Genomic DNA, 15,446 nt, shown 5'->3' on the forward strand with positions numbered 1-15,446 from the left:
ACTGCAAGGAGGCAGAAAGAGCTGGTTATTTTTTCCACAAACAACCATCCTGCTCTCTGTAAACCTCCTGTTGATTCCTGATCCTCCTCTGAGTAGGATGGCGGACGTGCAGACGTTGATTTCCGAGGATCAAACAGCGGACGGCGGCTTGCGGCGGGACTTCAGGCGGCTGACTCGGCTGTACTGCATGAATGGCGGACATCACCTCCAGATCCTACCCGATGGGACGGTGCAGGGCCAGAGGGAGGACGGGGACGATCACAGTAAGACTTGCAGCACACTGCGCATTTTACAAGCAGGCCAGGCCTGCAGCATGAAGGTGTGTCAGGTCCAAAGACACATGCGCCCTCAGGAAGCACAGTGTTGGATGTTTAAAGGGGGATTCCGCGTTTAAACTTGCTTGGGAAATAGAGGTCTAACAAGTAATTTTGTTTTTGCACTGATCAAAATTAAGCTAAAAGCTTGAGTGTCTGATACTTAATGCAGTTTTCCATTTCAAATGTCAAAAACTGACACAAAGCCATCAAGAGTTTCAGTTTCAGTCCCATGGATTCAAAGATGCTCTTGCATGATCATCACCTGTGTCTTAAAGTAGGATTTATCATAGCTTATATGCCTTCTGTTGTCATCTCATCATAGCCAAGCATGAACTTTTCATCATTTTCATCTAAGCTGAGCTGTTCATTGAGGTGTAACTACAGGGTTCAGTTGTTTTCTTGTTTTTGCATTGAAACTCTTCCTTCTCAGTCATTTTAAAGGTCACAGCGGTGGATATCGGCGTAGTGATCATCCAAGGAACAGAAGCTGGGCGATATTTGGCTATGAATGATGAGGGCCGACTGTACAGTTCAGTGAGTATCTACAGCACATCTGATGATCTGTGAGGTAGTATATCAGGGCCTTACACTTCATAGTGCAGCCATCCATTATATGTGTTGTAGATAATGGAACAGTCTTGATCTCAACTTTTAACCTCAAGCCATCTACCAAAATGCTGTCATCTGTTCGTGCTTGTTCTGTTTCTGTCAGCCCACAGTGTCTGATGAATGCTACTTCCTGGAGAAGCTGGAGGAGAATCACTACAACACGTATCAGTCTCAGAAATATCTGGAGGAGAACTGGTATGTAGCTCTGAAAAGGAACGGAAAACCTAAACCTGGTCCGAGGACTCACATTGGACAGAAGGCCATCTTCTTTCTACCCCGACAGCTGGAGTGAAGACTCACGGATGTGAACACAAGGGGAAGAAAGCTGCTACAGGATGGATTTATTTGTTACAGTATACACTTGCCTTAATTTGCTATGTAAGCTTTAGACAAGAACAAAACATGGTTAAGGTATGAAAAATGGCTGATGGTGTGTATCATCAAGGCAAAGACTAGCTACTGTTATGTGCAAATATTCATCTGTACAAAGAACATCAGGTCAGAGAGATGTGCATGCCATCTGATTAACATACACTAACACAGCAGCCTGTTTTAGAAAGAAACCAAGGAGAGGATCTGCAGCAGCAGACAAATGATTCAGCTGAGCTTCAGTCTGTTGTGACTTTTACAAGTTCATTTAGTACTTAAAATTAGGGACACTTTAAACCAGTGGTTCACAACTGGTCTGGTTGGACCCACCAAGCTCATTGATAAGAATGGCACCCAAAATGTAAGAAAAATTCAACCACTAAAATTTAAAAACGAAAAATATTGCAATTTGGACCTTAAATAAAACAAAATATGATTGAACAGAGAGGCAGCACAAAACATGTTTAAAAGTGCATCATTACAGAAGTCCTAGGAGGACATGCATGCATACAATTTATTTTACTCTACTTCCAATGATAATGTAAATTTGGGTTAGACATCTGTCATTCTTGTGCAAAAACCTGCTTTGTTATCCCAAGATAATCAGATAAATACGATCTTGAGGGAATAAGGACGTTTTACATGCTATTAAAGCAAAACAGAGTAAAATAAAGTATACAAATGTTTATCCACTTAAGGTGGCGGTCCATACATCTGAGACTTTTTGCCTTGTTTTTTTCCAGGCACACTCATGATGGACTTTTGGGTCCTGATCCACCAGTTGAGAACCACTTTAGAAGATTACATGGAATGAAGAGGGAAAAACAAAAATATGCTATAAATGTGAAATAAAATCTCTGGTGTAGTTTTATATTAATACTTATTATTTTAGATTATATTTAAGATAGTTATATGTTAGAATATGAAGATTTTATATATATTAATAGTAAGTTAGAGCAGTGGTTCTCAACCCCGAGTCCAGTCTGCTCTAGGAAACATAATTATAATGACGTAACAGGGCCACACTAAGAATATTTTAAAGTAGGATGGAGGATCTGTCCATTTTTGAGCAAAAAAAAAATCGTTTTGTAGATTATGAAGTTGTTTATTTCCAATAAACCCAACTCTTAATTTCTGAGTATAAAACATACATTTAGGAGAAGAAACTTGAATTTTTCCAAAATACAAAGTGATAAATTCCGACATTATAAACTCAAAAAAATTCAAGGTTTTAAAGTCATAAATGTATGTCATAGTAACTAAACTGAAACAGTGGTTGCATAGCTCTTGTTTGAAGAAATGTCTCTTCTAAGTCCAGATGACAATTATAGTGTGATGATTCTGGGCTAAAATCACAAATATTTCTTTACCGCTTAGTTGAAGTTAAAGGTATCATTTGATTAGGCTCTCAACTGCAGGACTTGCACAAGGAAAACAGCTTCATCTGGAAGGATTTTCTTCCTTGCAATCAGCTGTTTGTCTGAATAATCCTTAGATATTCTCATTTTGGTTCACATACATACTTCTCTATTGTTTTTATTTTTGGAAAGTGGCCCTTATATGATGTTGTAATTGTGAGGCCTATTAAATTTACATTTATTTTTTCCAAGTGGGTCCTCCGCAAGGTCAGCTTTTCTTAGACACATGTAGGGAGCTTCCAAACAGAAAAGAGATGGGAACCATTGTGTCAGAGTGTGTGAAGTTAAGTAATTTATCTGTGAGTTTTGATGGAAACTCAGGCCAGAGGAAGGGAGAAAAGCATTTCTTATGCACTGCTGAGAAGAATTACTGTCAAACTTCATTTACTACTCTGGCACTTTCATATCTTTTGCCTTAATTTGGGACAGGGGTCAATATAAAGTGTGATTTTAATATTTTCTGAACAGATCTCATGAACAGCAACGGTTGGTGAGAATATTTGAATTTAAATTTACACAAAAATGTAACTATTCCAAAATAAGATCTACTCAGATTGAATTACAAATCACTGTCTCGATCTTGTTTTGTAAGATTGCACATCTATTTGATCTTTAAAACTATTTCATCACTTAATGCATATGTGCTTCTACTTGAGACATGCCTTTGACAAAATGTGCAGCAAGACCAGCCTAGTAAAAAGAACCAGGCCTTAAACTGGGATGGGCTTTATTTGAAGTTTTACGGTATGCAGGATTTACTTCTTTCATTGTAACCTAAAGAAGAGAAAATGTTTAAAATGCCCAAAATGTGTGCACTGCCTTTTCTAACATACAATGGATATTTCTGCTGGTCTGGTGTGAGGCTGTGTCTATTTTAGTCTAACATGCTGTAATCTGTGCTGCTCTGGAGGCATGGATCCATGAACCAATGCTTGAACTTTTCACTGCTCTGTATGTACCATGGTGAAGAGCTGCATATTATGACATTTCCAACTGTTACTTCATGCTGACATGATGCTCCAAATGTGTAATATTTGCACATTACATGGGTTAACATAAAGTGCATTTTGGCAGAATATTTTCATCTACCTGCCATAACTCTCCCAATGCCTCAACATGCAAACAGCTGTGATAAATCATTATCCACCTGGCTCTTTTGCACAGCTGTCAATAATCCAGACAACTCAGAACTGAGGCAATAAAAGTGACATTTATTTAACACTAAACATTTCTGTACAGTTTCATATCAACAAAACCCCAGGGTTGCAGCTCTTCATCACATAGAAAGAAGCAGAATGAGCCTGTACCTAAGCCATGGCAGATGTGTGGAGTTAACTGATAAGACAAACAATTCAGTTTGCTGGATCAGACTTAAATCCACAGTAAATCCTTCCATTGACAACAAAGGAGAAATTAAAAACACAAGTTTGTTCCACCATTTCATGCAGAAACAAAATCCTGCACTGCTGCATCATTCATTCCTTCTTTTATATGTTCAGGTCTTAAAGTCATGACGGGAACGTGCTCTGGGCTTTATTGGTTATGTTTCTAAAAGTGCACCTGCATACAAAACATTCTTTGATATAGATTTAACACCCACAAACAGCGAACATCTTACATCGCAGTAATCATGATCTTAAAAGAAAAAAAAAAAACAGATTTCCCTTCCCCATGTTTCAATTAAATCTTAAGGCAAAAAATCCCACCTGAAAATGGAGTTTAGGTTATTTTTATGCTCTTTGATAATTTGATCCAAATGTCAGAGGGAGATCATTAACGGCTGAAATTCAGACAGCAGAGCAGCTCTAGTCTAATCACAGAGCTTTTCCACTGACAGAGAATGAGACTCCACTGACTCACAGCAGAGTCATAGAAAGGTCAGGCTCTTACATCTACATGAGCTTTTTGAGGATATGAACCAGAAAATGTGCTCATATGCGCAGAAAAATTATCGTCTTGGTGGCTTTAGGTGTCCCAAACTTGGGCGTCCCTTCTCTGTTGGCTGACCTGCTTCCAGGGTTTCTCTCCTGACATTTGTCGCTGTCTGTTTTTTTTTGTTTAATGAACTCTAATTGGATTATCTCAGACCATATAATAAGCCAAAATCCATTTCCAGGATGGATAATTACCTGATTTAATGTGTGACAAAACACTGACCAGAAATCAGAACTTCTTCTGACACATGATGTCATTCTGAGTCGCTCTACTGACACCGTGTTAAAATCTCAAGCATGTACATTTAATTCTAATGATGCCCTTAATGAACACAGGACTTACCAACAGCAGACAACACTGCCCCCTTCTGGTTGAAAACAAGGGCAACATTACTTAAAGCCAACAGGTGAGAGAACTAAATAAATATCTGTATACCAGCATTTACAGCCTAATGAAAGCTTGCATTTTGGGTGCATGTGGAGTCTAAAAACAGCCTCTAATAGTCACAATAAAACCATGAAGAGAGATTAGTGCAGATTACTAAGTGTGTCGCATGCTACAGCAAATCTACTGAGTGTTTAATCATTTAAACCTGTTGGCTTCAAGTGTCGCCAACATGAATATCTCCCTAATTATTGACCTTAAGGGCAGATGCATGCTTGTATGCTACCACCAAATGATATAAGGCATTACTTATACGTTACAGACAGCGATGTAAATAGCACTTAACATTAGCCACTAATGAGTACATTAAGGGACTATCACTGTTAACCATGTTCATTAATAAAGATCCAAAAACAATAAAATAGAAGAAGTGATATAATTCCTGAATATTATTATCAACAGTTGTCTATATCAACAACATGTCTGGCCCAACCGTTGCTCAGTGTCTTCATTTAACATTTCGAATTCTTTGCAGAGCTGCTGCAAGTGTTGTCCAGTTCTTCAACATCCAAGATCCTGGATTTAAGCAGGTGGAAGATGAACAAAACAGATCATAAGGGTTGGTTAAATAAGCATCTGTGTGTAGTTTCAGCAGGGAACTGGGGGCTGCACCCTGAGTAAATACAACCTACCTCTAATAGATGAAAAGTACTCTTGTTCGGGGAAGAGTGGCATAAGTGGGATCAGCCAGTTTACGCACTCTGGAGTAGTTAACAAAACCTCTGACAAACAGCATGAAGCCTGGAGGTAAAAAAAACATATATATATATATATTCTGCTATTAATTTGATTCATAGAACATTAAATATTCATCAGGATATAAGCAGATAAATTCTGTTTCTGTTTATTTAATATTTTCTCTCACTTACCCAAAGCCAGGAACACCCACCACAACCAGTACTGTCCATCAAAGTAGCCGGGGAAGTAGGTAGAAAACTGGAAGAATTAAGAGATTAGATTAGGATGGTTTAGGATTGTTTTCATACACATTTACACAAGTTTTGAATCAGTGGGTCTGCCGCATAGAGCTCAGGGGTATACCCCAAAGGCTGGTTAAAGATATATGAAGCTGGTTATAAAGTTTCCCTGTTAACTTTGGATTTCTGCTTCAGGTTGTGTCACATGAGAAGGGGCCTTTAATGCGTCATTTGGCGCTTCCACAACACAAAATGGACCATCACCTGCTGCCTGTTTTTGTCAGATCGAAATGATGAGATGATGAATAAACAGGTTCCTACATGCTTTTAAAAATAACGTTTAAGACTTTTTAATACCTGAACTGAGAAAAATGAAAACCACTTTTTGCATGGTAAGCTTCCAAAAATGAAAGACGTGAGATTTGTCTTTCACCAAATCAGGTTAAATTTATGATCTATGGTTTATGAAATGTCAAATGGTTTGGGACAAAGACATTTTTAAGGCATAAATACCCAAATGTGATGATTTCTGGCCTTTTTATAACAGTTTTCTATCAATACAGCGTAAAGTATAATTTATCATAACTCGTTTTAACAGTTTAACTATTAAAAAGCAGAATAACAATTTTTGTCCAGAAGACCTGCCAAAATAAGGGTGTATAGCACAGATTTCCAAGTAGGCAACCTGGTAGACCAGATGTTAGAGAACTAGACTAGACTTTTGTGACAGTGTAGAGTTTATTCAATCAAATTGAGTCTGATAAAATCAGAGAGAGGTCAAGGGCCCTACACCCCAGGAAATTCCCTGAATTCTGAAGAATATTTATGCAAAAATATGAGGACGTTTAAAAATCGTATAGCGGTGACTGGAAAATAAGGATTGGATAACGACATGTCTCCTCTCATTGGTAAAAATCGGACCTTAAATTTCAAATATGCAATTTAAGACATTTAAGACTTTTCAAGTTGCTGTGAGAACCCAGATAAAAATTAGTGATGTAAAAACGTCACTGCTGCTGTGCAAGAGAAGAGTGACATGGCAGAAAAGTAACGGTTTAATTTGTGGATTCTGAATCGGTTGGTTTTACAGTTCAATAAACTGCTGGTCTCATTTATGTCTGAATCTCGTAAACATTCACAATGACACACATAATTTCAGCAGCATTTTAAGGAGCTGTTACTCAGTGTTTTACTTTGATGTCATGAAACGATGTTGAAACCAGCCCAACTTTGGTAGCTAATTAGACGGATCAAAATTTAATCCAATGAATGGATTTATGTGTGATGAATCCTGAAGAATAATCAATTTCATTATCTGTGTTTTCTTGTAAATCCGACTTTTCAGGATATTTAAACATGCCATGAGTATATTTTTTAGGTCTTTGTATTGTTCTTAAACTGAGCAGATGATCTGCTGAAATATGACAAGTGAATATGACATGAAACAGACAAGAAGATGGGCGTCTATAAGACGCATACAGTTACAGTAACTGTACTGCTTCATTCTGTGGCATTACAAACGGCACATCATGATCACAGAAATTTCCATGACCACAGTCTTCCCAATAAAGATTTACAGTGCCCTGAGTCTTAAGCCGTATATCTGAACATAACCTGGTCCTGATCAGGTCATGAGTTTAGAATCAGCTACCATGATGATTAGCCTCAATGGCAAGCCAGCTTTATGACATTGTTAACTCTGACTTTAGACTCAACAGACTCCTCTTAATCTTGCTTTGTAGTATTTGAATAATTACTGAAGAGCTCTTACCCTGACAATAAGAACCCATTTGATGAGGGACAGGCCAAAACCGGAGATGGCCCCGTATCTGCCAGCAGCTGATGTGGTCAAACAGAAAGACAAGAAGAAGCCGATCCAGTTGAAGAGGAATGCCACTGGTAGGAGAGAAAAAAACAATAATTAATAAAATGCAAAAAAATACCACACATATGCCTTGGATTAACTTATCAGTATGTCATGCTAATAGCATGCGCATAGGAGCAGGGGATTTTAAAGTTATTTTACTGGCTGACACACTCTCCACCTCCTCCATCTTTTGATAGAAAATACACTTCTGTGATTTTCCATGGCACTGTCCGCCTTTGAGAATAAAACGTTTCAATATATAAAAAGTATAATATATTCTCTAAGAGACACTCTACAACAAATACTGAAAATTCAGGGAAAATGTTTAGTTTTCATGTTGAATGAAAACATATTAATAATCATTTAAATACCTGTACCATCACTAGATACAAGCTCTACACAAATAAACTTTGTGAACTAAAAATCTCATAGCCTTGTGTTGAATTTCTGATCAAGTTCTTACTGAAGAAAGTGAGCATGAAGATGCCATCGTTCCCTATCCGCAGCTGGTCGGCATCTTCAAAGTCATCCCTCGCCACAAAGTCATCCTCCTGTAAAAAACGAACAAAATAAGAAAGCCATTCACCTTTATTGTATTGTATTTTTTCTAATATCATGTACAGTATTTTATAATAAAAGAGATATTAGGACATTTTCTAACTGTTTTAGAAAATCAAATCAGTGTACCGTGACTCTTCCTGTTACCAGAGGGATGGCCGCCTCTTCTTTGCTTCTTTCAGCCTCATCATAGGAGGGTAAAGTGGTGGCGACACTGTAGGAAGGAGGGTTGGGGAATCTGCTTCCATCTTCTTTGTATTCAAAGAAAGCTGTGAAGAAAACAAGAAAAACTATTCATTCAGAAGCAGATCTCTGGTCTACAAATAGACATTTCTTATTATTTTCAATCGTATATGTCAGAGGTAATCAACAATATTTTTTACAAGGGCCAGCTTTTTCCTATACAGTCACTTTGGGAGCCAAACTTTCAAACAAACTAAAGAAATTTTTAAAACATTTTAAAGTGTAAGGAATGATGATGAACCAAGGAAAAGACTTCAGCTGATGTAGGTCTGTTGGTCCAGCCTAAAACTCCACGTACTTATTCGTATGTACAGCCAATATTTACAGCTGATATAGGCAGATTGTTAAAGCCAAATTATCAATTGTAAACATCTAGCTAATATCTGACAATACTGATAATATTGTGCATCCCTACTCAGTACAGATAAATTAAAAATCTCTTTCAAATGGCAACAAGAGCTGGGGTGCTGGTGGTATAAGGCGTGCCCCATGTACGCAGTGGGTGTATCTGGCCTGTTGCACTGTCCTGCATACCTCTCACAAGCTTTCTCATGAAGGCATAAAAGCCCCAAAAATCATTTTAAAAACAGCAAAAAGAGCTAGTTCATCTACAGCATTCTACTCTGAAAAGTATTGCTTGAGTTGAAGGTGAAGAAAGCAGATGCCCGTCTGTTATAGAAAAAGAAAACGTACAACTGCGGGTCTAACTCCTGACAAACCTCATACATGATAAGGATGTTAATAAAAATTGTAACATTAGGCAGTATTACTAATGTGAATGACAGCAAGACTGGTAGTTCCCTCAACAGACATATGTTGATATTTGTATCTTATTAAAATCATATTGAATAACAAACACTGAGGGAACAAGCTGACCTGGTTATCTGGATAGTTCTCAAAGTAACAGATTATAGACTGTATTTCATAATAGAGCTGCAGCAATCGATCCATTTTGTCACTGAGTACTCTATCAATTCTTCTGGCGATTAATTGAGTACTCTAATAAGAAATATTGTTTGCTTGTTTTTTTACCAATCACTTCTGCTTTTGTAAGAGAAGAAGTATTAATAAGACAAATGAGAAAAGAAGCTGGGCCCAATGAACTACTTCTATATTAAAAACTGGTATTAACAGATTCTCTAAAGAAAATATATTTTTACAAAGTGTAATGAAGTTCTGATGATAATTTACTTTTCTTAACGCTACAAGGACAGGAAGTTAAATAATTACATTAGTTTATGCCATATTTGGGGTTTTAGGGATCCTCTCCCAGAAAATTTTGGGTGCCAACACTTTATTTCTTTTATAATAGTTTACTTTTATTCTCCAATTTTATCATTTAGGTAAAGGGACACTTAATCATTTTAACATCCTCTAGTTTACGCATGAACGTATTGTTTTACATTCTAGCAAGAATAAAGTTCCATCATTCACACAGTGGTCTGATGATGTCTGAAAGGTGAACCTTTAGATTACAGGAATATGGTCTTTTTTTAAAGGGTGTTCACTTTTAATGTTTACACATTTTTGTTTGTGAGTTTATCCACCATAATAATATAACCTTTTAAGACCATCCACTGACATGGAGAACACATTTAAGGGATAAAGCTGCTTCTATTGCCTGTTAAATCCTGACTGTATGATGATGAACTTTAACCTATTCGGTCTCAGCCAGTGTCTGTGGGAGTAACGTGTTTCTATTTAGTTGGTGTCAATTTATTTTCAATACAAGTTTTATCAAATATTTCGGGATGCTGAAACGTTTTGAAAAATACTCTGTAATCCAGACATCGCGTTGAATTTTGAATAATTTATAATTAAATGTATAACGTGCGCACAAGCAAGAGAGGGAAAGCAACAAAACAGGACTTGAATCGTGAAGCCTGTCTTCTGTGAAACCGTCAGGTCACTCAGAGAAGTTTATGAATTTCCCTGAAGTCTGCAGACACAAACTGAGTGCTGTCTCACACCAGCAAGTCATGCAGACAGTGCGTAAACTCGGAGATCTGCGTAGGTTCACCAGTGCAGGCATAGCGCCATATCTGCCATGAAGCCACGGCCAGTGGCTGAGTAACACAAGACGCATGCCTGTAGACATCACTGCATCAACATCTCTTCCCTTGTGATTTTCACGCCTCACATCACGCATGTTACGTCATAGTAACAGCGAAAACAAGTGCATTGTGCCACATAAATGCCAAAGCTCACAGCATGGGCGAATATTGATACAGGACTGATTTAAGCGAAGCCTTGAGGCAGATAATTTGCCTTGAGGATTTTTTTTAATCGAATCACCCGAATAATTCGAGGAATCATTTCAGCCCAGTTTCATAATAATTAATGATAAACAGAGAAAAATAACTTTTATTAGATGCATCATCAGCTCTTTTATTTCATAAGGCATTTCAATTAAGAAGTGATGTCTGACCAAACATGAACACACTTCTCATTAGAATCTGGAGAGCAGTCCTGTGATTGACTGGTGAACAGTCCTGGATGTACCCTGCTTCTCACTTGGGGGCAGCTTGAATTAGCACCAGGCCCCTATGACCCCACACAGAATATGTGGTAGTGGTACGGATAATAGACTGATGGATGGATCTAGAGAACATCTCAACATTAGTGCATCAATTTTAGAGTTTGGTCACACTAGCTATTAAAACATCTGACACCAGTTTCCTCCTTCTAGTAGATTCAGTATTCAGATTCAGTTTTCTCCTCCAACAGACAGGCTGATAAAAAGAAAGAATTACAGATAACTGCCATTTCTCTCTAACAGAAACAAGAAGGCAGTATTTTTAATTTACTGGACTAATTCTATATCTAAATGGTATCAGTGGAGCTCAAAGTTAGTAATATGAGCTGCATGTACAAAGGTTTGGATGCTGAAAGATAAAAGTCGACTTTCACTTTCTTTAGCATGACGAGCTGCAGCAGGGATAATAGCCCAGACCAGATTGGGGAGGGGTGAGCAGCATCAGGAAGAAAGACATTAGTTGTATATGTGTCCATTACGTTAATGTTCTGTCCAATACGAGCACAGACTCTTATCTGGGTCATTTGGCAGCTCTCCAGAGAGCTCCTTTGTGTTGTCCATACACAAACTGCAATGAACCAGATCAGTGGACTCTCTGAAGAGCTCAAGGCGACACCCACTTACGCAACGATTGACCTCTGCCCTCATAAGAAGTGCGATTAGAAACATCAGGGCTTTCTAAAGCGCTACTCAAAAGCCATTAACTCCAACATGAATCATTCAACAGCTTACAATGCAGGACAAATAAGAGTAGATAATTGACAGATTGCATATTACTATTCAATTATTGTGTTTCTGTGGTTCAACAATGCCTGCATTTGTGCCTTACTTAATTTTATTAGATTTCATATATAAAAACTTTTTTTTCCTAAATACACATTTTTAACCTTTGTACTGACAGTCAAGGTTAGTTTTTAAAATATTTTGGATGCAAACATCAAAATATCTGACAGCTCACTGACAGAGTGGAAACTTTATGAAAGTAGGGGGACTGTAGAAAGAAGTACCCTCCAAAATGCTATATTCTTTTGTTGCTGCAAGTTTTCTTACTTCTTAGGGATGTACTTTGGATTCCAATCAAGGATAAACATACAGCATCACTAACACTTAAAGCAGGGGTTCTTAAAGTTTTGATAGCTGAGGGCCAATTTAGGAACCCAACATTGGACTGAGGGCCGCAGAAGGAAAAAAAATGGAAAAAGAAAGTTTACATTTATTGGTCTGCATCCAGTAATGTGTAATAAACACATTTTAATTAATAAAATAGGCTAAACCTGGCAAAACTTGAGAAAACCTTGAGAAACATCAAATTTGAGATATAACAGTCCTGTGTGCAGTCCGTTTCAGAATATATGTAAAAACTTATTTAGAACAAACAGTCAGTCTCAGTGTGTCTTGCTTCCTGTCTTAACAATTGTGGGCCGCAAGAAATGCTTCTGCCGGCCGCCATTGGCTCGCAGGCTACATTTTGAGAACCTATGACTTAAAGAATCAAACATTTCTTGTGTGTGTATCTGAGACATCCAGCATGGAGCAGTGAAAGTTTCTAACCTGCATTTGCTGCAGCAATGCTGCTGTAGGGTGGTGGTGCATCCTGGGCAGGACCGTCCTGGGAGGATTGGGCTGGCTCCTCCTCATTTACCAGCTGAAGGAATGTAAACAAACAACACCACAACCTGCATCAAACTTAAGTTTAATCATAGAGGGAAACTGCAGGCTGTGATAAACTAAAGAATACAATATTAAGAAAAGACAACAACGAGGGACGCACTAGTTTGACTGATTTTGGCCATTTACACCAGCCATCAGACAGATAAAGTGGCATAAATAAATATCAGTTACCAATGTTTATTTGTTGTGTCCAATCAGTTTTATGCTGGCATCTGGTAGATCTAGCTGCTGAACCCCCCCCCAAAAAAAAATATACCAGGTGGAAGAAGAGACCAATTGGACAAGCTCTGATCTGTTTTAATGGTCAAACATGAGAGAAAATGTAGGCATATAAGCAGTCTATAAGTAATGAAAAAACATTGTTGTTGTTGGTATCAGCTAAATAAATGAGTTTAACATTGGCATTAGCCCCAACTTTTACTATATGTGCATGTCTAGCCTTAACTCTGTAAATCTGAACTACAATCAGAGAGAATCACAGAAAGTGGTAGTCAACTGTCACCAAGTAGCAATTATTAAATGACTATTGTTAAATTAGGAAAATACAAAAAAATACCGCAGCTCTTTAAGCAAGATGGATAAGATGATAAAAAATATTTTACATCAATTTGAGGATGTTTCCTTTTCAGCCTGTAGGGCTGCACAATAAATTGCATATATGCTTTCAGACCATAATGGTACCCCATTTGGAGGCAAAAATGTTTGGATCCATTTTTTAATCAAAAGAAACGTGTTGCAAAAAGCAAAAGCTTATATTGATTCTTTTATGAGTTTACATAGTTGCCTCAGTATTGAACTATTTTATTGACTTCACATTTTTGTCCTATCATGTGGGCCAAAGAAAAAAAGATTTGGGTTCTAAATAAAAATTAAAGATAGTGCAATGTGAGTTTTTTCAACATCATTCTGCCTTTTTAGCCAGACATTTCACAATGCAGTAAACAGAGAAGACAATCTGTCATTCAGTCATACTTTACCATTTGCATTTTCTGATGATAACACAACTATTTTAGCCAATGCAATACAGAGCCAAAAGCGGTCGCTATCCTAATGCTAGACTACCTCAAAATGCCTCAAGGCTTACAAATCAAATGTCTACTTAGCCAGGGTACATAACAAGCATAATAAAGGTGGACTGAAGGTGTTTCAAATGGACAAATGAAATTTTCTACGCAGGGGCACTGATAATATCACACACACTCTTATGTAATGTTATATTATGTGCAACAAGTGGTCATTGTACATATAACCATTCCCCAGTCCAAACAGGGTAGATTACCTGCACAGGTGATAACAGTAACCACTAATCAATCATCAAGAGTTTATCAATATAAACTTCATTTGATAGCCTAACTATACATTGAGAACTTCCAACATTATCTACAAATTAACATTAGAAAATAAATGAGCAAGCCACGAATTCACCTATGTATTTATCCATCTGTATTATATAAATATATTACTTGTTAAAAGTACAGATGGACTTTCTGTCAGTCAGCTATCATCACACATTCTTGCTCAGGCCAGAAAACAGTAGCTAACGTTTCTATTCTACGACTAAATGAAAACGCGTCGTAATACCTTTAAATGAGATACTAAATTATCTCCATGTACTGTGTAGTACATGCTAGTCAAAGGAAGCAGGTTTAATCTTGTAACATCTCTTCTTAAGTCAGGCCCGCCCGTAAACAAACCTCGGCAGAGCTCGTTTTCTCTCACTGACAGGCTGATGTTGACTTGTTAGCTGACTGGGCTAACAGCTAAAGCTAGCTCTTAGTTACGTTGTGGCGTGCCACCCAACTGTTAACTCACCTCTTGATATCTGACGTTGCTGTTTTGTTCTGCCATTATGGAAGAGGAACGAAATATTAAAAACGTCCTCTCCCCCTTTCAGTTGCGAAGGTGTGCTGTTTAAAAGGATTGTGCCAAAGAAGTACCAAAGGTAGCACTGCCTACTTGTCGGCCATCTCCTTCCTTCTCCTCCTCCTAACGCCCGGAGCAGGATCTGATGCTGCCTTCAAGTGCCGTCGGAATATCCGGATGTAGCCTGTTTCCACATGAGTGTGTAAACAATTAATACAACGATGTGAAATAAACTCATTTCGCATTGAAACAGATACATTAAAACCATATCCACATGCAACTGTATTATTTTAATAAATGTTCGATAGATTAAAATGATTTTAGGTAATACATTTCAAATTACTGATCAGCAAAATGTCAATGCAGACTAGATATTTGAAACTAATTCACTAATTTCACTAATACCAACAGGCGACATTCTGCTTGTTTTATATTTCAAAAATCCTCTTTCAGTGATATTTTCAATTATAAATAGGTTACCAGTGTAACATAAACCTGAAACGTTGTTTCAATGCAAAATATCTACATACTTTTCGGCATCTTGTTTTTTTTTTACGTTAAATTAAATAGTTGTAGTTTCAGTATACTGTGTAAATTGTGTATAGTGTATGCATAAACTGCAGTATTAATGTATATATGGCATATTGATAGAGTTAGTTAGAAATAACAGATTTAAGTTTGAAAATTGAAATTTGAAAT

General features: G+C 37.4%; 2 protein-coding genes across 2 annotated transcripts; one reads left to right on the forward strand and one right to left on the reverse strand.

Annotated features, from left to right (window-relative positions):
- On the forward strand, positions 1–2,105 carry fgf1a (fibroblast growth factor 1a). Its single transcript, XM_041797972.1, has 3 exons — positions 1–263; positions 748–851; positions 1,030–2,105. The coding sequence occupies exons 1-3, from the start codon at positions 98–100 to the stop codon at positions 1,216–1,218; spliced, it is 459 nt and encodes a 152-aa protein (XP_041653906.1). The 5' UTR covers positions 1–97; the 3' UTR covers positions 1,219–2,105.
- A 1,799-nt stretch (positions 2,106–3,904) lies between these two features.
- Positions 3,905–14,875, reverse strand: ndfip1 (Nedd4 family interacting protein 1). Its single transcript, XM_041798012.1, has 8 exons — positions 14,697–14,875; positions 12,765–12,858; positions 8,564–8,703; positions 8,340–8,427; positions 7,781–7,905; positions 5,962–6,028; positions 5,725–5,833; positions 3,905–5,608 (listed from the first exon to the last, which is right to left on the reverse strand). Exons 1-7 carry the CDS (start codon positions 14,730–14,732, stop codon positions 5,727–5,729), a joined length of 657 nt encoding a protein of 218 aa, XP_041653946.1. The 5' UTR covers positions 14,733–14,875; the 3' UTR covers positions 3,905–5,608; positions 5,725–5,726.
- Positions 14,876–15,446: the final 571 nt, after the last annotated feature.

The sequence above is a fragment of the Cheilinus undulatus genome, linkage group 10 (assembly GCF_018320785.1).
Source record: "Cheilinus undulatus linkage group 10, ASM1832078v1, whole genome shotgun sequence".
In the NCBI taxonomy this organism is placed as follows: Eukaryota; Metazoa; Chordata; class Actinopteri; order Labriformes; family Labridae; genus Cheilinus; species Cheilinus undulatus.

Bases quoted from the DNA above. Each gene is read 5' to 3' on its own strand.
- fgf1a (XM_041797972.1), top strand. From the start codon at position 98: ATGGCGGACGTGCAGACGTTGATTTCCGAGGATCAAACAGCGGACGGC. The intron at 264-747 runs GTAAGACTTGCA...CTTCCTTCTCAG, and splicing joins GGAGGACGGGGACGATCACA to TCATTTTAAAGGTCACAGCG. The intron at 852-1,029 runs GTGAGTATCTAC...TGTTTCTGTCAG, and splicing joins AGGGCCGACTGTACAGTTCA to CCCACAGTGTCTGATGAATG.
- ndfip1 (XM_041798012.1), bottom strand. From the start codon at position 14,732: ATGGCAGAACAAAACAGCAACGTCAGATATCAAGAG. The intron at 8,704-12,764 runs GTTAGAAACTTT...TTTTCTTCACAG, and splicing joins CATTGCTGCAGCAAATGCAG to CTTTCTTTGAATACAAAGAA. The intron at 7,906-8,339 runs GTAAGAACTTGA...CTCTCCTACCAG, and splicing joins CTTCATGCTCACTTTCTTCA to TGGCATTCCTCTTCAACTGG.